This window comes from Rhinolophus hipposideros (assembly GCF_964194185.1).
Source record: "Rhinolophus hipposideros genome assembly, chromosome: 19".
NCBI lineage: Eukaryota > Metazoa > Chordata > Mammalia > Chiroptera > Rhinolophidae > Rhinolophus > Rhinolophus hipposideros.
The window spans coordinates 30,587,545-30,610,751 of record NC_138065.1 but is presented as its reverse complement, the minus strand read 5'-3'; the positions used below and the strand labels follow the sequence as shown (position 1 = coordinate 30,610,751).

The 23,207-nt window shown below is 41.6% G+C and overlaps 1 protein-coding gene across 1 annotated transcript in view; it reads left to right on the top strand.

Moving 5' to 3' along the window:
- Positions 1-3,758: 3,758 nt before the first annotated feature.
- DSTYK (dual serine/threonine and tyrosine protein kinase) overlaps positions 3,759-23,207 on the top strand; it is a 51,942-nt gene continuing 32,493 nt past the window's right edge. The window contains exons 1-2 of the mRNA XM_081025966.1: positions 3,759-4,218; positions 20,393-20,781. Coding sequence (XP_080882092.1) covers positions 3,954-4,218; positions 20,393-20,781 — 654 coding nt within the window. The 5' untranslated portion in view covers positions 3,759-3,953. The remainder of the gene's footprint in view (positions 4,219-20,392; positions 20,782-23,207) is intronic.

Here is a 23,207-nt window from a genome sequence, read left to right as displayed (position 1 = left end):
TCTCATCTTTCTTTCTACAATTTTTCCTCTTTTCTTTGGAGCCTAATGTCACTTGCCTGTTAGTGAAAACTTTAGAAGATGACAACAATTGAACAGTAGTAAAGAAATATCTATGGAAAACTTGAAAAGTGTTTAATTGCTGTATTTTTCTTTTGTGGGTTTCTTAATTCTTGGATTAGTGATTGTGATTTTATGTTGCACAATAGAGAATAGTCATATTTTCTAATACTTAACTTGTCTCTGATATACATGGATAAATTAAATGTTAATGTCTTTTGTTGTTCCACAAAAAGTACCTGATTTCCATCTACATGAACATGAGGACCAAGTCTTCAGAACCTCTCTAGAATTATCTAACCAAGAAGAATTTGTCATAGAAAAGTAAAGTTAGAAAGGCTAATGTGTATTTCATCTATCCCTCTACCTCCAATGAGGACCAACATTAATAGATACAAATATAACCTGTTGGTTCTTTCTGGATAGAAATATGAGTGGTTTCTATGTTCTCCCTTGTGCTTTCCTGAATACACCTACAGTGTATTCAATTCAAAAAATGCCTACAGTGAACATTCATTCATTCAACAAATATCTAATGAGCACCTACTAAGAGACAGGAACTATTAGGTGCTGGAATAGAGCAGTGAACGAGTCAGACAAAAATCTCTTGCTCTGATGTCAAGATCTTTGGGCTTTTCTCTTAGGCTTCTCCCTTGAAGAAGACACTTCAAGTTGCCTCTGTGAAGGATATACATCTGGTAGCCAGAGATCTAGGAACTGAGTGGAGGAAGAAGGCTGGGAATCTTAGCATTCAATGTTCATAAATTCACTTAATCTCCTGTTTATACAGACACCTCATATTTAACCCACTCTGGAGAATAAAGACTTCAGTCTTCTTTTGGAAGGAGGGGGAAAAATTACAGAAGATAGAGATGACTTGGAGATCTAACTGCTCGTAAACAGCTTGCAAAAGCCTTGTTTTAATCCCTGCCCAGAGTACAACCTGTATATGGCAGCCCTGCTGTTCTATACCTACCTCCACAGTAGGCATTTGGGGATACCTACTGCCACCGGTTCCTGAGAATTGAGGGATTCTGCAGTATTAATCAGGTTGGTTCTCAGCTTTTTAAAAATTTTATGTATATATTAGGTTGGTGCAAAAGTAATTGTGGGTTTTGCAGTTATTTTTAACCTTTTAAACCGCAATTACGTTTGCACCAACCTAATATTTATTTTCACAAGCAGAAGGAAGACACATGGGGTCTCAAGTTTTTCCCACTTTGGATTTAAGATTCAGGTTTCTCCAGGGTGGTAACTTAATACTTGTCCATTTGCTTTCCAGCTTCTACTTCTTTTGTTGTTTTTGTTTCTGCTACTGGCTCTTCTCAGTATTGTGGGTTTATACTTTTAAAAATCCAGTTACTGACATTTTAGTGGTAGTCTAGGAGGCAACAAAAGTAGATCATCTTCATGTATGGCTTTTATGGCATTTATGGCATTTATGACTCTCATCACTTTTGGGAAATACTTTCCTATACTAATTTAAATCCTCTCTTGTTACCATTCAAACCTTTATTTTTCCCTATTTGTGTTTAGAATTGGACATTTTAATAAAATATGTATTTTTACTTGTTTATGATTGTGACTTAGGAAGCATTCATTGTCATTCATAACCTTTAAGATTCTAAATAGCAGGAAACAAATGATCACTTTCCTCAGCAGATCAAAAATGGGGGTGAGACATACTCATACATATTAAAAATTATGTATGTAGATTAGTTACTGCTGCATTGTTTGTAACACCAAAAGACTGCAAAAACCTAATGGTCCAGCAACAGAGGACTTGTTAAATAAAACATTCCAATCCATATGGAAGTATATTATATGATTAAAAAGAATGAGGCAGATGTTTATGTTCTGATGTGGAAGAGTCTGTAAGGACAGAATAGAGTGAGTATAGAATACTATCATTTGTGTTTAGAAATATGTATCTATATAGTGTATATATCTGTAACAGTGGTCCCCTCTTGGGAGGGAACTTGGTGACTGGGAGACAGGGAGAAGAAGGAAGACTTAGTTTTCCTTCGTATACCATTTGCGCCATTTGAATTTTATGCCATAGTCTTAAAAAGTTACTTATTTAAAATATAAATATAAAGTGCTAATAAATAGTTTTTAAAAGGATGAGTTCCATGACCTTTACCTGACATGATTCCCTCCCTGATTACTTCCACCTATCTAAATTTCCCTCCATTTTCAAGATAGATATTAATTCCCAATTCCTTTTATGGGCTGCTCCAGCCCACCAAGTACTCTTTCATCTGATCTCCTTTGCTGGAAGTCATCACACATTGCTTTGTTAGTGCTGCTGCTGCTTCTTTTAGATAGTAGCAACCATCTTGTATTAAACTTTCCATTTTGTATTTTCATTTGTTTTACTGAGCCTTTCACAGGTTGCATGGCGGGTCTTGCAAAGATGAGGAGTAGTCAGTGAAGAATATGTGAACAAGTAACAGGGAGTACATGAGAAGGAGCTTGAGGCTCCCTAGTTACCAAGGAGACTTCAAAGGCATTTACCAGAGATTCGTATGAACCAGTGACTTGTTTTTATAAAATGCTAAAATGTAAAGCCTTCACATTTTACATTGAATTAATCCAGATTATAATGACATTACTTAGGTAAGAGCACTTACACTGGAGGGATAACTTGTTGGGAGACAGAAGCAAAGATTTTGAAGCAAGACTCAAATTTTTAGAGCCCAAGGGATTTAAAGATCAACTAGTCCAAACCCTTACTTCATAGGACCCAAGACAAACAAGGCATTGGTGGATTTCAGACTCATACTCAAGTCTCCTCCTAAGATCAGTCTCCTCCATTCAGCCTGTCGCAGAAGAGGTTTGGCCTGGGTGAACATGGGGTCTTTCCACAGCAAAAAACACAGAAGGGCTCTGTGCCTGGAGAAGAGGGGAGAGAAAGTAGGTTGTCAAGTTTGTCTCTTCTGTAATTATGTTCAGGGCTCCGTGACAGTCTGTGCGACTAAAAGTCTATATTAGCAGAACCAAGTTATGATAACTAGAACTGGTTTGGAAGGCTACAAACCTCAAGTTCCCCTTACCCAGTTCAGTCCCTCTAGTTCAAGAAACCAATTGAACTTCAGTTAAAAGCTCTTCAACGACGCTTTACAATCCCCTTTTCCACACCTGGAGAAGGAAAATAGGCAAAGGTGCTCGCAATACAAACAGGAGAGCTTTCCCTATTTCCTTTTCCTATTTCCAGCTCATTCTCCAGAGTCTACTGTATCCAGAAAGTCAGAGACATTTAAGGTAGCCATAGAGACATTACTGGCCTCGGTCTTGTTTTCTTCCTTTTCTTTGCTATTAAAATCTTTCGCTGTGATTTCAGTAAGGCATCCCACTTCTGCTGGCGTCTGGGTCCTGCAGCTCCTCTCTGCTCAAGGACACTTAATGTAGACAGTAGGAACACTTTCAAAAAAATTATTTTTATTAAATTTGTTGGGGTGACATTGGTTAGTAAAATTATATAGTTTCAAGTGTACAATTCTGTAATACATCATCTATATATTGCATTAGGAACACGTTTTTAAGCGAGGAGAGAGAACGGGTAAGAGCACTTACGAGGTTTATACCAAACTGGGATGAATCCCAGTCACTGTCTCGGGTTTAGACTACAAGTCCCAGGAGACACTGCAGCTCCAGAGCGCTCCAGTGATCCTTCCCTCACTCCTCTGGATCGTGGAGATAAAAGTTCCGTTTGCAGCGCACGGCGGGCTGGTCTGTTTTCAACGGCGGTGACGGAGTTGGGAGCCCGGCCGACTGCAGGCGGGGGCGTTAAGGAGGCAGATTCCTCCTCCCTCAAGCACTGGGGGGAGGGGGCGGGGAAGAGGGAAGCCAGACCAGCGGGCCGGGGACCGAGCTGCAAAGACCGAGCGGCTGAGATGGAGGCCGACGGGGTGCGGTGGGGGAGCGAACCCGTGTCGGGTCCCGGCCCGGGGGGCGGCGGAACGATCCGGGACCTGTGCCGGGGCTTCGGCCGCTACCGCCGCTACCTGGGACGGCTGCGCCAGAACCTGCACGAAACCCAGAAGTTCTTCCGCGACATCAAGGGTTCCCACGGCCACAGTTGTCCCTCCGCCCCCACGGGCGATGGCGGGGCCCAGCGCGGCCCTGCCGGCGATGTCGCCGAGACCGGGCTGCAGGCGGGTAAGAAGGGCAGCGCGAAGGAGCGAGGGCCGGAGAGGCAAACCGGAGGGTGGACCGCACCCCTGCCCTGCAAAACAACCCGGGAGGAGGCGTGAAGTGAGAGAAGGACCTCGTGGCCCGGCCGCTGGGCCTGCGCCCGCGGGCTCTGCGATGCTGCGGGGGGACGTCCCCGAGGGTTGGGGGAGGGGCGGCGAGGACTCGGCAGGGGTCCCGGGGCCGAGGGCGTCGGAGGCCGGAGTTCCGGGGGGAGGGCCTGGGGGCCCCGGGGGTCCGGGCTTGGGGGGCGGGTTAACCCGAGGAGTGGGTCAAGTTTCTCTGAGTTGGGGGCTGGGCAGCTGTGGCTCAGAGCCCCAGTTAGGGATGCAGGGATGGAGGGATGCAGGGATGCAGGGATGCAGGGATGGAGGAGGGGGCGCAGGCAGGGTGCCCCAGGAGCCTGAGGAGGCCAGGGAACTGCAGTGTACACACACGCTGTGTGTGTTGCGCGCGTGTGGTTTTGTATGTGAAATGTTTCCACACCAGTCGTGAGGCCACTCTGGAGAAGTAAGGAATGTGCTCGACGTGGGGCTGGGGTCGCTAAAGGAAATGGTATCTGAGGGTTGACGGGAAGTTGCCGGAGATGTCGCTTGTGCTCACGGTGAAGAAGCACGTTTTTGGTCCTGAGACTTCTTGACATGATTGCCTCCGGGATGTGTTAGAGGCCCTGAAGCACTTAAAATCGTTCAAGGACTTTGATCTTTCCTAATGTCTTGCTTCCTCTTAAACGACTTGCTGTTGCTATAGAGTTTGTTAACTACTGCGTCTAATTAGGAAATAACTTAGGTTGGAAGGGAGGAGGGACTGGCATCCCATCTGGACAGATACCCTGGGGACAGCATAGCAAAGAAGTCAGTGGGTTTAATTTAGTGACTCTGAAACTTAAGTATGTATTCAAATCAAATTAAAATAAAAGATGTCTCAGACGGTATTCCCCTGATTAACTTTAGTGGATGGGTCCTAAGACTATAAACAGAAACTTCCTTGGGGATTCTGATGCAAGTGGTCTGCAAACACACCTTCAGAAACACAAATTTAGGTTTTGATAGCAAATTTGAACATGGGGCTCAAAATAAAATGAATTGTTAAACTCTTCACAGTTTGTGTGTTGGGCCCTATATTCCCACAGTTGCATGTTTAATATCCTACATTTGTGGGAGACTCCAGAAATGGTGATAAAAATAAGATAGTAAGATTTTGATATGGTCCTAAATGATACCATTGCATTTAATTAGCCTAGATGTAAATAAAAATACTTTTATTTTACCTCAGGATAAATGGGAGGAGGAGGGTGATTAGTGTCAGGGAGGGGGAGAATCCTCCTTTCTTTAGTTCTTCCTGCTGGACTCATAATTAAATAATAAAATTGACACAAGACTAGATTAACTGGAGAAAAACAATTTAATATATGTACCAGGGAGAAGAATATGATAATCAGATCATAAAATGAGGCTCAAAAAGATGATCCCACCAGGCACCTTTTTATATTTTTTAGACAAAGAAACAAATTTGTGACAAATTGACAGGACAAAGAGTTAGTGCTTATTAGGAAAGAACCTAAGCAAGATTTGGTAGTTGTTAGTGAGGAATCTAAACAAAGTTTGAGCTTGGTATTACAAGGCTTGTTTATACAAGCTTTTGACTCTGGCTTCTTTTAACTCTTGTGATAAGGTTGTCTCAGCCCTCGGGAGCTGGGAGGGCACCTACCACATGGGAGATCTATAAGAGGGACAGAGAGGTCAGGGTTTTCTTCTTCCACAGGCAGTTTCTTAAATAACTTTATAATTCAGATGCTCAGTATGCCATTGTGGGATATCTTGGAGCAACCTGCCCTGGACCCGGATACTAATTTTTCTGAAATTGGTTTTGATATCTTATGCCCAGATGTTTGCTGTTCTAAAAATGGACCTATAGAAGGGGCTGATTTTTGTGAGGCTGTCAGAAAACAGCTGGTGAGAAGGGCTAATGTTTTCAGAGGTGATCCCCAGAGTGTGTACTTTCACCTTCTCTCCCTTAGCAGTCCTCTCCAGGGGCTTTCCCTGCTCACAGGGTTTTTTTAGTTTATCTACCCCCCCCCCCCAAACAAAAAAGAAACCCTCTGTTGCTGTTATTTTATAACAACTATTTATTTTTTTTACTAAAAAAAAAATCATAGTAGATTCACTGTAGAGATGGAGGTTTTCAAGGCACCTTGGTTGGCTCATTTTTATTCTTTAAAGTCAACTTAAAAAACACAAATGCACTTTTGTATTTTGCCTCACTGGCTTTTTTAGTTGACCGCATCATGAACTATTCTTAGTGTATTTAACTCTCTTCACCCTCTGGAGTCTGTCTACCCGAAATAATAACCAGGAAGAGGGTACAGATAACAGGACTGGCAGCAATTTGATTTTGTTCCATAAAATGCTTCCATTTTTTTTTGACATGGAAAGTTTTATCTTTGGAGGTGAAATGAACATCAGGGAAAATTAGTGAGGTGACACTTATATGTTTATTTTGGGGATGCCATTTTCCTAGATATTTAGGTAATTGTGTTAGAAAATAGAAACCATTCATTAAAAGACTTGCTCTTGTTCTTTTACAGTCTATCCTTGCAAGGTCAGGTTCATTCAGAGACTGTCTCAACTTTCTTTTGTGAATGTTGGTTTCTGATTAATAGGAACTTGGAATGTTAAGAGAAGGGACACTCAATTCTTAACCTAACAAACATCTAGAAGGTTTTAATCATTATATCAGGATGGAAGTGTGCTACTGAGTTGGATGTAGTATGTGTGGTATTTGAACAACTGAAGATCATGGATTAACTCAAAAATTTTTTCACTTTTAACCACAAAGGAGATGGGAAGGACCCCAAATTAATGCTTTCTTCTTAATTTTGACAGTTTTGTATTCACTGGGGCAATGTAGAAAGTATGACATACATGATGTTTTAGAAGTTAAAAACTGGGTGCAATATAACTGTGAAATGAAAGTAGCTTGGCCTGTAACAAATAAAACTGAAATTTTCTTGACTGAGTACCTCTGCTGCCCAAATCATTTTCTTTTCACTTAACTAACTATAGAGCACTACAGCCCTTCTATCTGTGGATTTTCCTGTCACAGCATTCAGAAGTAATGAGATAAAGGCTTTGAGCACTTTTGAAGAAAGGCAGAATGGAGTATTACAAAGTAGCAGACAGAAAAGTATTTTTCTTGAGTTCCTCGCTGCTGCAATGTATCATTAACCTCTCAATTTTAAGAAATTGGGATGACTCAAATGTGTCTAGTTGGAATGCTCTAATCCGTGCTGCATTCCTTCAATGCCTGGTTCCACTCCTTACTGATTGAATATCCTTGAGCAAGTCACAGCTGTGCTGGGCTACAGTTTCCTCATCTGGAAATGGGGACTACGATACTAGTACTTGCCTCTGGGGTTGTTGGGAGTTAATATATATTAATGTATGTGTTCAGAACAGTGCTTGGTAAGCTGTGTAAGTATTAGCTGTTATTATTCAATAAACATCTGAATGCCTGGTTTGGGGGGTAAAGAGTCAAATAACAACATTGGCCTTGGTCTTGGGTTAGTGGAAATCAGTCTTTTTATACTTTTCTCCTAAGAAAGAAAACACACACACACACACACACACACACACACACACACACACACCTTGGGTGCCAAAAAATATACAAGTGGATACTTTGGTCAACGTTGCTCAAGCAGTAGTTTGTCGTAATCAGAAGTTTCTGGATGCTGATGAGAACCACTTTGAGTACCTCTTGTAATTGCAGAAGTCAAACATGACTTGTATTCATCTTTTGTTATTGGTATATACTGAGTATCACAATTTTAATTGTTTTTTCCTTTCTTAAAATGTATATACATTTTTTTGATGCTTTCTCTCTCTCTCTCTCTCTCTCTCTCTCTCTACACACACACACACACACACACACACACACACACACACACATATATACATAAAATTATTAACATTACACTGTACCTATTTGTTTATTTTGGATAAGGGATGAAAAGGACCTGGAAGACTTTACCTTAATCCTTTAGAAAGGTGTAATCTAATCTCGACCATATATATATTCAATGTGTAAAGCAGAAAAATGGCAGAAAGCTAAGTAAGGTATGGCTAGATTATAGGCATTTTATGTGAGTTATAATTCTTAGGTTTTTAGAGCTCTTTGCCTTTGGTTAGCCAACAGGTTTGCTTTCTCCAACATTCTTCACCTCTTTTTTTTTTTTTTTTTTTAAAGATTTTATTGGGGAAGGAGAACAGGACTTTATTGGGGAACAGTGTGTACTTCCAGGACTTTTTCCAAGACAAATTGTTGTCCTTTCAATCTTAGTTGTGGAGGGCGCAGCTCAGCTCCAGGTCCAGTTGCTAGTTTCTAGTTGCGGGGGGGGGGGGGGGGCACAGACGAACCTGCAACCTTGTGGTTGAGAGGACGTGCTCCAACCAACTGAGCCATCCGGGAGCTCAGCGGCAGCTCAGCTCAAGGAGCCGTGTTCAATCTTAGTTGCAGGGGGCAGAACCCACCATCCCTAGCGGGACTTGAGGAATTGAACTGGCAACCTTGTGGTTGAGAGCCCACTGGCCCATGTGGGAATCGAACCGGCAGCCTTCGGAGGCGCACAGAGCCCCAACCACCCGAGCCACCAGGCCAGACCCTCTTCACCCTCTTTTTGTCATACCTAGTATAAACCGATTGCCAGAATTAAAAAGAAGAGGAAAAGCACTAGGGCACTTATTTAAAGTTGACATTTTTCTTGAACTCCTTAGAAATTTGTGCAGATAATAAAGTTTAAGTGTCAGAGTGATGTCTGGGGAAAGGGCAGAAACTTGGGAGAGAGGATATTCTTTACATCCTGGTTTCATAGCGCAGCCATCTTCGTGGGGCTGAGGGTCTTCATGGGGCTGAGGGGCGGGGAGAAGTAAGCGTTGTGGAGTGGGAGAGCTAGAGACTGGGATGGGTGTTGGGTGTGTTTTCTAGTAGTTTGCCATGATCCGTTTAGAAGAGCTGCCTCAGCGTTTCAATACAGACTCCCCAGAGATGGTGTAGATGAGTAAAACCTCGTTTCCCAAGGACTTCTAAAACTTTCACTTTCTCTCTCAGTTTTCTTCCTCATGGAAGCAGCATACGTTTGCACCACACCAGCGTTCCTGCTCTAGTTGAACCTCTTATTAACTGTGTGACCTGGGGCTTGTTCCTTAACCTATTTGAGTCTCCGTTTCTTCATATGTAAAATGGAAGTGACACAAAATGCCACATATTTTATGATTCCATTTATATTAAATGTCTAAAATAGGCACATTCATAAAGATAGAAATTAGATTTCCAGGAATTTGGGAGAGAGGAAAAGGAGGAGTGACTGCTAATGGGTATGGGATTTCTTGGGGGAAAGGAAAATGTTCTGGGATTAGATAGTGGTGACGGTTGCACAATTTAGTGAATATACTAAAAATCACTTCATTGTACATTTGAAAAGGGTAAATTTTATGATATGTGAATTATCTAAAATAAGAGTGATAATGTCTACTTCACAAAGTTGTGACGTTTAAAGATAATATACATCAAAGCACTTAGTATAGGCATGTACTTAGTGCTAAATATTTGTGGCTGAGTCTGCGTGTGTGTGTGTGTGTGTGTGTGTAGTTGGTGAATATTAGCTTAGGAATTTGGAACATGATGGGGAAGAATAAGAGGAACAGAAAGATAGAATGTGGGACCAATTTTGAACAGAGAACCAGATTTAGGCCCAGGTCTCTAAGCTCCCCAGTCCAGTTCTGCTCCTGTGACTCCTCCCTTGTTCTTTTCTGACCTGGCCATGGGAATATGAAATGCACCCTGGCAGTGGAAAGATTTTGTTACAGATGAGTCATAACCCTGGCTCCATAGCTTGCCATGGAAGCATAATTTACTTCAGTGGGAGATTTTATCTGAATGAGTATAATGAGACACTACCTACTCAAATCTCTTATCCCCATTTCAAGTGCCTGACATTTAGGGGACCAGGCCTTGCTTTGCTGATCTTGCTGCCGCCAGCTCTCTAGGAGGAAGCAGCCGCCCCAAGCACAATGGCTCTTTGCACCCATTCCCTTTACCATCTTTCCTCTTCCTCATCTTTCTTTCCTGGGATAAACAGTTTTCCATGGCACAGGGCAGTCACTATTAAAAAGCCTTGGATAATTCTGCCTGCTCTTAGAAAGACATTATTATCTTAAGATTATTATCATTTGCAATGTTTAGTTTAGTCTTAAAAGTCATTCCTAATTTCAGTAATGGTAAGTTCTTCATCCTTGCAAGTAGTTTTTAAAAGAAAGCATGGATTTAAATAAAAATCCATCCTGGTCTTTAAATTTTGTTTTGCTTTGTCCACTTTCCCAGCATCTCCTTTGTTTCTTCACACTTCTGTTCTCTGTCTCACTAGGTTAAGAGGAGGTTAAGGGAACAATCTTCCTGTAATAGATGTACTTCTCAAAAATAAAACCTTAAAATATAATGTTATTGAAGTAAAGGGGAATATAAATTTTACCTTATACCTACTGCTCAATTCCTATAGGCTCTGGACATACAGATCATGCTTTTATTTATTTACTTATTTGTACGATAGCTATGGCTGTATTTGTCTTATCCTGCTTACTCGATTATGAACTCTTAAGGGAAAGACTATGTTTTACTCATTTTTGTATCCCCTGTAATCCCTACCTTTGTACTTTGTACATAACAGGCTAATAAATATCTGTTAAACTATTTCCATGGCTAGTAGATATTAGAATGATGTATTTTTGTACTTCAAAAGGGCATTCCCTTCACCCCCAAAGGATAAGGCTTTTTGTAGATTTACCCACATTTTACTATCTGGGCCCCTAAAAAAGAACAGTGATATGCATTTGATAGTGATATGCAGTTAGGTTGGAGTTGCAGTCTATGCCAGTATCCCAGAGAATGATTTTCGTGTCTCAAAGAATGAGTTGCATACAATACCCAGTGTACCAGAGCCTCACCATGATATGGGAAGTAAATCCTTAATATTCATTCATCAACAAACCTTTGTTAATGCCTGACCCTCTACTGGGCACAGGACGCACAATGGTGAGCCACTCACTGTGCAAGTAATTGATATTAATTCCAAGTTGATGTTATGAATGAAAGAAGGATTAGTGTTTCATCATGTTTCCTCTAGTGGATTTCCTACAAATTGGTTACCTACTTAACCATTAGCTGTCTTTTAGGGTGTGGGGATAAAGCATATGGGAAGTTGTAGGATTAAATGGCATTGATAAAACAGGAGTTGAGATGCTTTACTAACTTTCTGAAAGAATACAGGACAATTAGCCCTGCTCTGTCTTTGATGGAGTAATTATGATTGCTTGTTTGTATGGTTCAAAAGCAGAATGCATTCATGAAGATTGTTGTTAAATCATATCTTTCTCAGACGTCACTCATAAGGAAGCCAGTGTGAAGAGTATGACATGTGTGGGTGCATGTGTTTTTTTTCCTAACAGTTTTAAGACCTGAGGTGAAATTTGCTCCTTACTTCTTGTAGGAAAACAGTTCACTTCTAGGGATGATGAGTCTTGCTTTGTACATGGTCCAGAGAATCTTAGTGGTGTCATTTATAATGAGTATAGAGAGTGAGTCCATGTGGAAAATGCAATTTTTCGTTCTTGACTCTCAAGGATATGACTGGAGTCCCTTGTAGAAGTTCCAGTCTAAGTGTAGTCCACCCCAAGCTTGAAAATTAATTCAATTCTTTTCCAAATGGGGAGTCTGGTAGTCTTGGGGATCGTGGAACTTTTGCTAGAGCTATAAATCAGCCTCTCTCAGGAAGTCCCCTTATGTATATGTACTATTCCTCCAAAGTCCAAACCAAACTCTCTGAAGAAAACTTGGTCAGCACATGGAGACCCATCAGTGACCCTTGTGGGTGCGTTGGAAGTGCCCATAACTTGTGCAGGGCATTCTGGTGTTTTCTTTAGCAGGCTGTGTGAGTGGTTTGGACGCATTCCCCAGCCTCGTGCCTGGCTGCTGTGGGAATCTTTTAACCACAATTTTCTTTGGAGTTGGGCTCTATAATGTCCTTCCGTTCCCTCGGGTGGTGTTCTCTGGGCAGGTTGATGGGAAGTAGGACTTGAGGGTTATTTTTCTTTTCACATGTCTAACTAATAATGCATCAGAAGTACCCCCAAAGAATTATGATAGGTTATGCAGTCATAAAAGCCTTTGATTTTAAAATAAAATCCTCACACTTCTTTAAAAAATGCTTTTATCCCTTTTCTTTAATTCAGATGTAAAAAAGATCTAACTTTAGCTTCATCAGATAAGGAGCTTTAGTGCTTTATTTATGCCAAACAGATTTTAGCTTAGTGTTTTTTTACCCTTTCCAAGTCTATATAATGGGGAGAGAATTACATTTCCCAGGATTTTTATCAAGCCAAACTTTCCAGAGCAAAGACTAAGGCCCTCTCATAAATGTAGCTAGATTCCAAGACTAAATTGAATAAAAGCTCTCTCTTTATTTAAATTAGAGACAGTGACTGAACCAATATGAAGTTTACTTTTTAGTAATATTCTGTACTACATACTCCTGGTTTAACTTAGTACTATGGAAACATGTAGGTGCAAGGAAGAATGTGGGGGGAACAGCAAGCAGGAAAAAAGTCCTTCTTACTCGGCGCACAGAAACCCCACTGGAGAACCCTATTTCAGTTTCTCCTGCTAGAATAATTGCCTGCTCTGCTGGCTCTCATTCCATGTAGAGAAATGGAGACATTCTGCAGATTCAATTTGGAAAAGTGGTTTGTTAGTATAGGATAAAAGTAATTTGTTAGTATATGAGGTAAAGAGGAGACATGAGATCCGGAAGAGGTGGAGATGTGTTCCCTACCTCTGAGTAGTCAGAAGAGGCCACTGCAGGCAGTACAAGGTTTAAGCTTCTGGTGGTTTCTTATTTATGAACTGGATGGTTAGAGGTAACTTTTTTACTTTGAAGCGTCTAGTAGAATTGGCTATAGTAGAAAGTATTGTGGATGCTTGCTTGCGGGTCATGAAAGAATTCACAAGGCAGGTAGAAATACAGAAGGAAGATTTATTAAAGCAAGAGGATCGGCTGTGCAGTCTGCTGGAAACTACTGTGGCGAGTCTTTGTTTTATCTCAAGTTTTATATTTTCTAACCAGGATTAAAATTGCTTCAGCCTGTAGTGGAATTTTCTGTTGAGTTCAGCTTTGTCCGTGTTATTGATTACTTTGGTGAATTATAAAATCGTTTGTATTTTCATTCGCTTTCAGAGAGAACTTTAAGTTTAATGTTAAAAGTGAGGTAAAAATCTTTACCAAAGGAGGAAAATCCTGGGGTACCAGGAACAAGGATTGCAGTGATAACTGCTGAGATCTGAATGAACTCTGAAGCCCTGTCAGCCTTACATATTGCAATAGTATGACAAGGCAAAGATAGAGTCCCATTTCACTTTCTCCATTTAGTGCCTTGCCTACCTTGGCTGCACCTTACCCTGGCCCTCACCCACCTCTTGGGTGTGTCAACAAAAAACATCCAGCCTAAGAGAAACCTTATAAGAGTTTATTTGAGCAAAACTGATGGCAGTTGCCGGAAAGCAGAATCTCAAGGGATTGAGAAAATGCTCCGCAGAAGGGCGGTTTGCAGTTTATTTTATACATAGAATCAAAGGAGGAGGGTTACATGAAATCCTTTGGTGGTAGATTAAGGGGTGGGAGGAAGCAAAGCAGGGAAACCACTGGGATTGGATAAAAGTAAATTGGAGAGACAGGTACTTCTTTTACATAGGTGGGTACAAGACAGTTGATAGTTCATAAAGAGATGTTAATTAAGGGACAAGAAGAATAATGATGGATTCTGTACTTTCCTGCTCTGGTCTGGAAAAAGGGATTACTGACATTCCAAGGATGTCATCTTAGGTGCAAAAAGACAATAGAAAGGCTCCCTTCTAGAAAGGTGAAGATTGACTTTATGAAGCAAGCTTCAGGCTAAAGATGTGACTTTCCACCATGGCCCACCTTAGCTATGAATTTTTTGTTGTTGTTTATGCCATCTTATGTGGTTATTTTCAGTCTCCTGACCTTGTCATGCTTAACCTTTGGCCCCTTTTCTTTCCTCAAGTGTATGTGACTGATTGGGATGGAAAACAGGCAAAAAGGAGAATATATTAATGTAAATACATTGCTGTTACTCCACAAACAATTGAAATAAAGTGTCTATCTTAATAGGTCACTAGAGACAAAAAAAAACGTCGTTGGCATTCCTTCCCTCCAGTTCTCCCTTTTTAGAATAGTTTAACCTCAAACTCAAAGGGTAAGGTACACTAACTGATAGAGAAGAAGTGAAAATTTCTCTGAAAAGCGCCCACTGTCTCTTTTAGAAAAGGGACTCTAGAGATCTTAGAATAACAATAACATTTTTAAAAAATGCACCAGCTAATAGTAATACTGTGTTTCTTCCCCAGGCTTAAGTCCTGGTTTGGGTCAATTAACCTAGTTGTTCTGTCAGTGTGCTTTAAATTGGATTTTGGGCAATTTTTATAGTGACTCTTGTCAGTCAAGTTTAAATTGGGGCCCTACAATTGCTAAATTGTGTTTTGGCCCAGACTGGGAAAAAATATGGGGGGGGGGGAGTCTCTATTCTTCCAGTGTCTCTAGCTGGGCCTAAAACCTAAACTGACATAAGACATTAACAGGTGCAAAATATATGCATTTTATTAAATTTTCCTTGTAGATGAGAGTCCCCACAAGAGAATGATGACCCAGTGAAACAGTTGAACATTTATATACTGAATTGGACAAAGAGAAATAAATTATGAAAATGTGACAAGACGGGCTTGGGCAGGGCAGTTAATAGTGGCAAAGTAACTAGGAAAATAAAGGTTAGTTGAACGACTCGTTTGTACAGATTTTTCTTGTCCTTGACTCCAGCTCTCTGGTGATAAGAATGTTGCTTTCCTTCTGGTATAGAGAGGATGGGGGTTTATGTCCTGTTTTCAGGAAGAAAAAGGGGACGTCAGAACACCCTTCTTACACCTGCTGAGTGTCAAGTGACTTTAACTCAAAATAATCCTTAAGCCTAGATGGCCTATTCTACCACGCTTCAGGGGCATTGTCTACCAAGTAATAACCTGGTGAAGGGGTTCAGAACAAGTCTCCTCAGAATGTGCCACTTAGGCATACTGATTGTTTTGAGTTGAAGACAATCAAGGCCCAAAAGGCTCAGCTTTTTTTTAGCCTCCCCTTTAACTACCTAAAAGAATTTAGATAAAGGGCCTGGTCCTATGAGTACTGATAACCACAGAGCATGGGCCACATTTAGGGGGCTGGGGGAACTTGGCAGGGGCTGGAGATCAAAGTCCTCTCTGTGTCCCATTGCCTCTGAATAGCAAAGCAAACATTTGTTTACCAAACATTTGCTCTTCCCATCTTCCTATAAATTGGCTTCTTCAGCTTTGAAGTCTCAGACCCTTCCCCCCTTCTCCTTATCTCAGGATGGCATTAAATGACAGGCAAATCTAGTGATGTACTTAGGAAAGGCTCAGTAAATGTTACTGTGGGGAGAAAAAGTAATTTTTTTCTTTAATTGGGGAATATTGGGGAACAGTGTGTTTCTCCAGGGCCCATCAGCTCCAAGTCGTTGTCCTTCAATCTAGTTGTGGAGGGCGCAGCTCAGCTCCAAGTCCAGTCGCCGTTTTCAGTCTTTAGTTGTAGGGGGGCGCAGCCCACCATCCCATGCGGGAATTGAACCGGCAACTTCGTTGTTGAGAACTCGCGCTCTAACCAACTGAGCCATCCGGTTGCCCCAGGAAAAGTAATTTTTCCTCTACCCTTCTAGATTCTTGGCTGAGACCTCCCTCTCCCACCCTCCATAATAAAAAGACATTAACAGGAGGAAAAAAACCCAGAAATTTAATAACACGAATACTTCCTATATACATATGGGATATATCTAGGAAAACTTGAGTAACTCTGAAATTGCCAAAGTTACCACTTTCAGTATCTCCAGCTAAAGACAGCTGTTGTGGGGTGGGGGCAGTTATGGGAGGTTATCAGGAAAAGCACAGTAAACCAGGAAAAGGTTGCTATGCAGATTTAAGTCTTTCCCTTCTGCATTGATAAGAGTTTCTAGAGATTTGGAGTCATCCTTTTCTTCCTGGTACTGAGTGGGAGACACCGTTACAAATGGAGATTTCTCTTATAAATATTTTTTATAAAAGGGTATTGAGGTTGTGTATTTTGCTCCCCTTTGTTATCTAAAGCAAAACAATGAGGTTGCTACTTTAGTTGTTCTCCTAATTTGAAACCTTTGTTTAGAAGTACAGTTGAGCCTTGAATAAATTGGGTTTGAACTGCGCGGGTCCACTTACAGGCAGTTTTTTTTTTTTTTTCAATTGACCCAGGCAGTTCATTTGACCCTCACAATTGTTCAAGGCTCAATTGGCAGTTGGGAATCTGTGCATACTTAAATCATAAGCAGATTTTCAATAGCGCGGGTAAGTGGAGTGGAGCCCCTCACCGCAACATTGTTCAAGGGTCAACTGTAACAGCAATCAAGATAATCTGTATTTAAGAACTATCTAGAAAAAAAAGCCTTGGCTTGCACTTCAGACAATTTGAGTTGATTTTTCCTGCAGCCAGAGTTGGCAGGGTTAATGTGCTCCAGCTGAGAAGCCAGGCTGTTACCTTCTGGCGCCCCATATGCAGATGCTGTTATATTAATTACAAAGAAAACCTGATTAACTTGGAAGTCCTTTAACTGTCAGGAAGGCAGCTGCTCCAGCTCTGAAACAGGTTTTTTTTCCTTCCTCCTACTGCCATTCTGTAGTTTTTCATCTCTTCTTTACAGAACTCCTAAACCTGCACTGTAGGTCCTCAGAGCCCCTGGCTAGTTCAGTCACCTTTTTGATCTGCAGTTGCAGTAGGCCAGAGAGCTTGCATAATTAAATTCACATACCACTTAAAATAACAACACCCAGACCAGCCACTCATTCCTCTCAATTACTTTTTCCTTCAACAGTTAAAACCTGATGGAATCCTGGAATTTTAGAACTGGAAAGGATATTAAAGATGATCTAATCCAACTCCCTTAGTTCACAGATGAGAAATCCAAGGCTGAGAAAAACCAAGTGAATTGCCAAAGTCACAGAGCTAGTCCGCGGTGAAGCCTGGGATCAGAGTATCTCCCTCCTCTCTACTGCTGTTCCCATTTCAATGCTGCACTCCTCCCTCACCGAACCATGAACCATTTGCCAAGAGAAGCAAGGAGTGAAACAATCTAGTTTCACCTTCATTTCTCTCCATGCCCTTGTTCAAATCTTGTAGACATGTTGGAGATCAATGAGAAAGCTAAAGATTAGTGGGAGAAGCAAAGGGCTTGTATCATGAGGTATTGAGAAACCGGGTGGCGATATCTATATTGAAGACTCTTCTTTAGTGCAGAGCTCTAACAGTGCTGGAAACAAAAATTAAAACCAGGCTCTACGTCAGGCCCTTCTCCCATTGCACTGGTCTACGGTTTGACACTAGTGGGGTTTATTTGTACTGATTGTTTTTGTTACTACAGAGTGGGGGTGTGTGATAATTTGGGTCAGATGAATAATGGGGTGTGTCTGCTGTGGTTTTGGCTCATGCAGAGCATGTTTTACTGACTTTCCTATAGTTGGCACTCTCTCAGAGATGTTGAAGTCTCTCCCTCTGATCCTGAAAAATTGTTCGTTGGTTTTCAGTATCTGTTGTCCACTCTCCTAGCAGCAGCAGTAAGAAAGGTCATTTAGGTTTTTTGTTTTTATTTTGTGCCAACTTTTATTATAGGAGTTATGAAGGTTGTCCATGTGAACTTACACTTAGACACCTATCTGAAGACCTGGGGAGGACTGGGAAAAGAGGAAAGACAAGAAGTATAGATGAGAGTGAAGCTAGTTGGGCTTCTCACTGCTCAGGCGGAGACTTCAGTGGTTAAATTCTGCAAGAGAAGGTCCTATTCTGTTGTCTACATCTACTCCATGTCGAGGTGAAGGAGCTTTTCAGGAATGAAAAGTTGCTCCTAAACTATTTGTCATGGTACTGGACTTTTCTGAGTACTTAGTAGAACCACTTAGAGCTTTCTGTAGATAATTCTCCACAATAAATGGATTCTAACATAGAGCAAACAAGTATGTAACATAAAGCAATTACTATGTTTTAGTCATTTTGTTAGGTGTTTCGATGATTATAAACATAATTAGCGTAGACTGGTTAAGTGTTGTTTAGCTGTGAACAAGATATGAAGAGGCTCAGGACCAGCCCCTTGCTACTGCCTACATGGCACACAAGAGATTGGCTCTGTCCCGTTGCTTTTTTTTTTTTTAACATTTTATTTATTTTAACGGTGTTTTTCCAGGACCCATCAGCTCCAAGTCAACTAGTTGTTTCAATCTAATTGTAGAGGGCACAGCTCACAGTGGCCCATGCGGGGATTGAACCGGCAACCTTGTCGTTAAGAGCACCCCGTTCCAAATAACTGAGCTAACTGGCCTCCCCTCCTCCCCCCAATTTCTTTTGATTGTAGGTCAAAGATTAGACCAGTGGTCTGGTGTTTTGCTCTTGTGCTTAGTAAATACCTTGCATGGAATTAGGCACTCGAGTTAATGCTCGTTGCTTTTTCAAAGGAACCCACATGTTCCCCAGGAGAGTAGATCTCTTGGTTCAGTTTGTAGTGTTGCTGATGTGTATGTGCAGGCCAGGTGATGGGCTTATAGACACACCCAAAAGGAAGGGCTTCCTGAAATGCATGGAGGGGTCTGCGTGAAAACAGACTGCTTTAAACTTTTTGGTGGTGCCACTTGTGGAATAGAAGGAGGTTTGAGGATCTGAAATGGTCAGTTTGTGGCCAGATAGGTACACTCTGAAGTAGAGCAACCTCTGAAATGAGTCAGGTCTCTTGCTTTGTTCCCAGGAACAAAATAAACAGCTTATGAATGATTTAATACAGCTTATGGTTAAGTGACTAAAGTGAATACTGTTTCAGTGGGTGCCACGCCAAATTTCAATTAAGATGTATGTAAAATCAGCCTTTTTAAAGCCTAAGAACAGGGTGCCTGACTTTCTGAACAAACTCAAGGGTTGTCTGAATCATAGACATAGGCAGGCACTGGTACTGAACAAGTTGGGGAATAATCAAGTTCAGAATCTGAGAGTTTCGGTCAACTAATTTCTGGTTCCTTTTCTCAAACAGAGGTTCTCATACTTTATTTAGGAAGCCTTTTGTTCTCTTTGAATACTGTTTGACACGTTTGTGGAAGCTAGCCATTTAGGGGTGTGATGGTCCTAACATAATGTTTTTGAGCTTGATCACATCTCTTTCTAGACTTGTCTGGATTTTATCCTAACAGGCAGTTCTTTCCCTTTGTCGTATTCAGGGTCTGTCATCCATAAACCAAAGGAATGTGATTAGGAGATATTGACCCTAATTGAGCACCCAGTGCTTTAAGAAAACAGATGACTGGGCAGCTGGGATGCTGTCCTCGCCATCAGAGTGATGAACCAGAAAAGATTCTAGAGCTTATGCATACTTGAATAACTTTTTATTTCGATATATGTGTATTTAAAGATTAGCTCTTACATTTAGTTATACAATATGTCGTAAATGAAGAAAATAATAAGCTAAAACTGCATGTGGTAGTGACATTTCTAAAGGCCGTTCAAGTATTAGGTCTTCTGTCACAAGGAAGGTTTTCATTTGGACAATTCAAGTATAGTTTCTCCTGGACTCACATCCCAGTGAGTGGAGTCTTCTCTGGCTGCACCAGTTGAATGATACTGGGATTGTGACTGAGTCCTTGTAAAGTCCTTTGGCGGTCCCTCCACTGGATCAGGAAGGGGTGGGGAGGGTAGATCAGTTCACTGCCACCTTTCTGGATGGAAACAACTGCTCTGGGGAGGAGCGGGGAGGTGAATTCTGTTTGATATTTGAGGAGTCTTTGCTGACTGGGATGTTTTCCTGATATCTCCTTCAACCAAGAGCTTCCTAGAAATTTCTTCTCTAGGACCCTGACATCCTAATGGGGCCTCTGTGAGTCTCTCTCTCCCCTTCCTCACTCTTCTTTCTGTCCTCCTGTCTCCTTCTTCACCCTCCCCTTCCCCAACCAGGCCAGCTGGACTGCATTTCCTTCCCACCTACGGAAGAGAAGTACCTCCAGCAGATTGTGGACTGCCTCCCCTGCATCTTGATCCTCGGCCAGGATTGTAATGTCAAGTGTCAGCTATTGAACCTGCTATTGGGGGTGCAGGTACTTCCTACCACCAAGCTGGGCAGTGAGCAGAGCTGTAAGCTTCGGCGCCTCCGCTTCACCTATGGGACTCAGACTCGGGTCAGCCTGGCGCTTCCTGGCCAGTATGAAGTAGTCCACACGCTGCTTGCTCACCAGGGCACCTGGGAGACCATCCCTGAGGAGGACCTGGAGGTCCAAGAGGACAGTGACGATGCTGCCCATGTTTTAGCCGAACTGGAGGTGACGATGCACCATACCCTCTTACAGGTACCAATCTCATACTTACGCAATTGTACACACATATGTCAGCTTTTCTTGTACTTGAGCTTTCTCAGAAAGTAATTTGGCAGCATATATCCTGGGCTCTGAGCATCAGCTGATGGGGCCAGAGGTACCTAATCTAGGAAGTGGAAAACAGACTAGGCTGTAACAGTGCCCATCTCTGCCTCTGCTACCGTACTGCAAGGCCCTGAGCAATTGGCTTGCCTTCTTGCCTCCTATCTCCCTTTCTAAAATAGAAGGATTGTGATGCTTACATCTCAGTGTGCTTTTATAGAATAATTATGATCAGGGTTAGAAATCCTTTTTCCTTTCTTAGCAGGTGTTGCTAAGATTGTCTCTAGCCATCCCTTTCTAAAAGGAACAATAAAATGATGGATTCATGTTCTTATTGGAGTTGAGACCAAGTGAAGAATTTTGTGAGTTTTTCCTTAGGCCTAGCCATTACTTCCCAAGTGGAACAGATCATGTTTCCTACTTTCTAAGCAACTTGGGAACATGAGGGTAGGTCTGGCTCAATGTTACGAGATATGGGATCCTGGCACCTGAAGAATATCTTTCCTTCTCCATTGAAGTCAACTTCCAGTGAGAGCCCAGGTCTTACGGTGTCTCCTAAGAAATCATGCCGCCTGTCTGGTATTCTTGTCTTCACTTGGGAAGGACTCATCTCTTGTGCTAGGCTTTCCTGTTGTATAGCTAGGGCTGGGATATTTAATTAGAAGGAATGGCAAAGGTGTGACTATGCCAGGGGTCAGGAGTGGGTAGGAATAAAAGAATGCAGACATGCTCAAAACAGTCTACCACTCGGTTAGTTGTGCCGGGAAGGAAGGGCTGTTTGGCAGGACCAGGAGAGCGGGTTTCTTTTTTTTTCTTATAACCCCTTCACCTACCCTTGTTCTAAAAGGCTTGGTGTCCCAGTCAATGGATGAATCCTTCAGTTGTGGCCATGGTCTGTGACATTCCAGAAGTAAAAGCTGTCATTTCCTTCCAGAGTCCAGATTTCTTTTATCTTGATAAAAGCTAGAGCAGGCAATGTATATAAGTCAGCATTTTCTCTCAGCTGTTTCAGTGGTGGCTTTTCTGTGTTTTCAGACCTAGAGCTTGCACTTCTCAGCTCCAGGACTCTGTGAGAGTTCTTGGACAGTAATCCCTATCTATTGCTGAGGCTCCTCATTTGACCAGAGAGCCTCTTCACAGCTGTAGGTATTTGATTCGTACACAATCTGTTGGTGGTGGTGTACTGCCTTGGTCTGATTGCTTCAAGTTTCCAATAGCTCAGTGGTTTTCAAACTTTTAGATTTTAAATCACTGTAAAAAATAACATTTTATAACAGGGCCCAGTATATATATACACACATATGTTTGAAATAAAGTTTCGTGAAACAATACTTTTACTTCTTGCAAAACACACTGGTATTTTCATTTCTATTCTGTTTGACTTCATTTTAAAAAAATGGTGGTGGTGCAAAAGTAATTGCGGTTTTTGCAATTTTTTTTTTTTAACCTTTTAAGCCGCAATTACTTTTACACCAACCTAATATATTGTGACTTGGGCCGGCCGGGTGGCGCAGGCGGTTGGAGCTCCGTGCTCCTAACTCCGAAGGCTGCCGGTTCGATTCCCACATGGGCCAGTGGGCTCTCAACCAAAAAAAAAAAAAAAAAATTGCGGTTTAAAAAAAAAAAAAAAAAGATCTCAATGTAATATATTGTGACTTGTAGCTTAAAAAACATTGTTAAGTGGGTGAAATGACTGCTATATGTTGGGTGGTGATTTTTCCTGTTTTTGCCTTTTAAAAATAATCTTGGAATGCGAGCCACGCCATCTGTAGGAGAGGCAAATTATTTGATTTGTCTGTGTCCCGTCATTTTATTGTTTTCATTTTTTAATGCTACTTTTGTCCCATGAATTGAGGTGATACAAGGAAGGAAAGTGAGAGCCTTTCCCTAAGTGCATATCTAAGCACGTACCTTACTGGTGCTGAGAGCTCCCGGTGCCTGCTCCGATACATGCTAAGCACTCAAACTGAACTAGCAATTGAAGAGGCTAACTGGTTGGCAAGTTGAGATACCCAATTAGCTTTCTCTCTACACAGTTGAAATATACACTCTTTCTTAAGGCATATTCTTCTTTTTTCTTGAGGAGTTCTCTAGCCTCCTGTTTGTATTTCATGTGGTTTCTGAGGCTTCCTTAGCCAGTGTTTCTCCAGATCTGCCTTATTCTCCAATGGTTTTGATGTAGAAATAGCAACGGGCCCCAACCGTTCAAAGTTTAGAACCCTTTGATGCTGAGCCTCACTGGCTGTTGTGTCACTACAGGCTCCTGTCTTCATTAAACATAATACAACAGCCATTCGATCACTGCTGGGAGCATTTCACAGCTACCTTGAAGATTTTTTTTTTTTTTTTTAAGATTT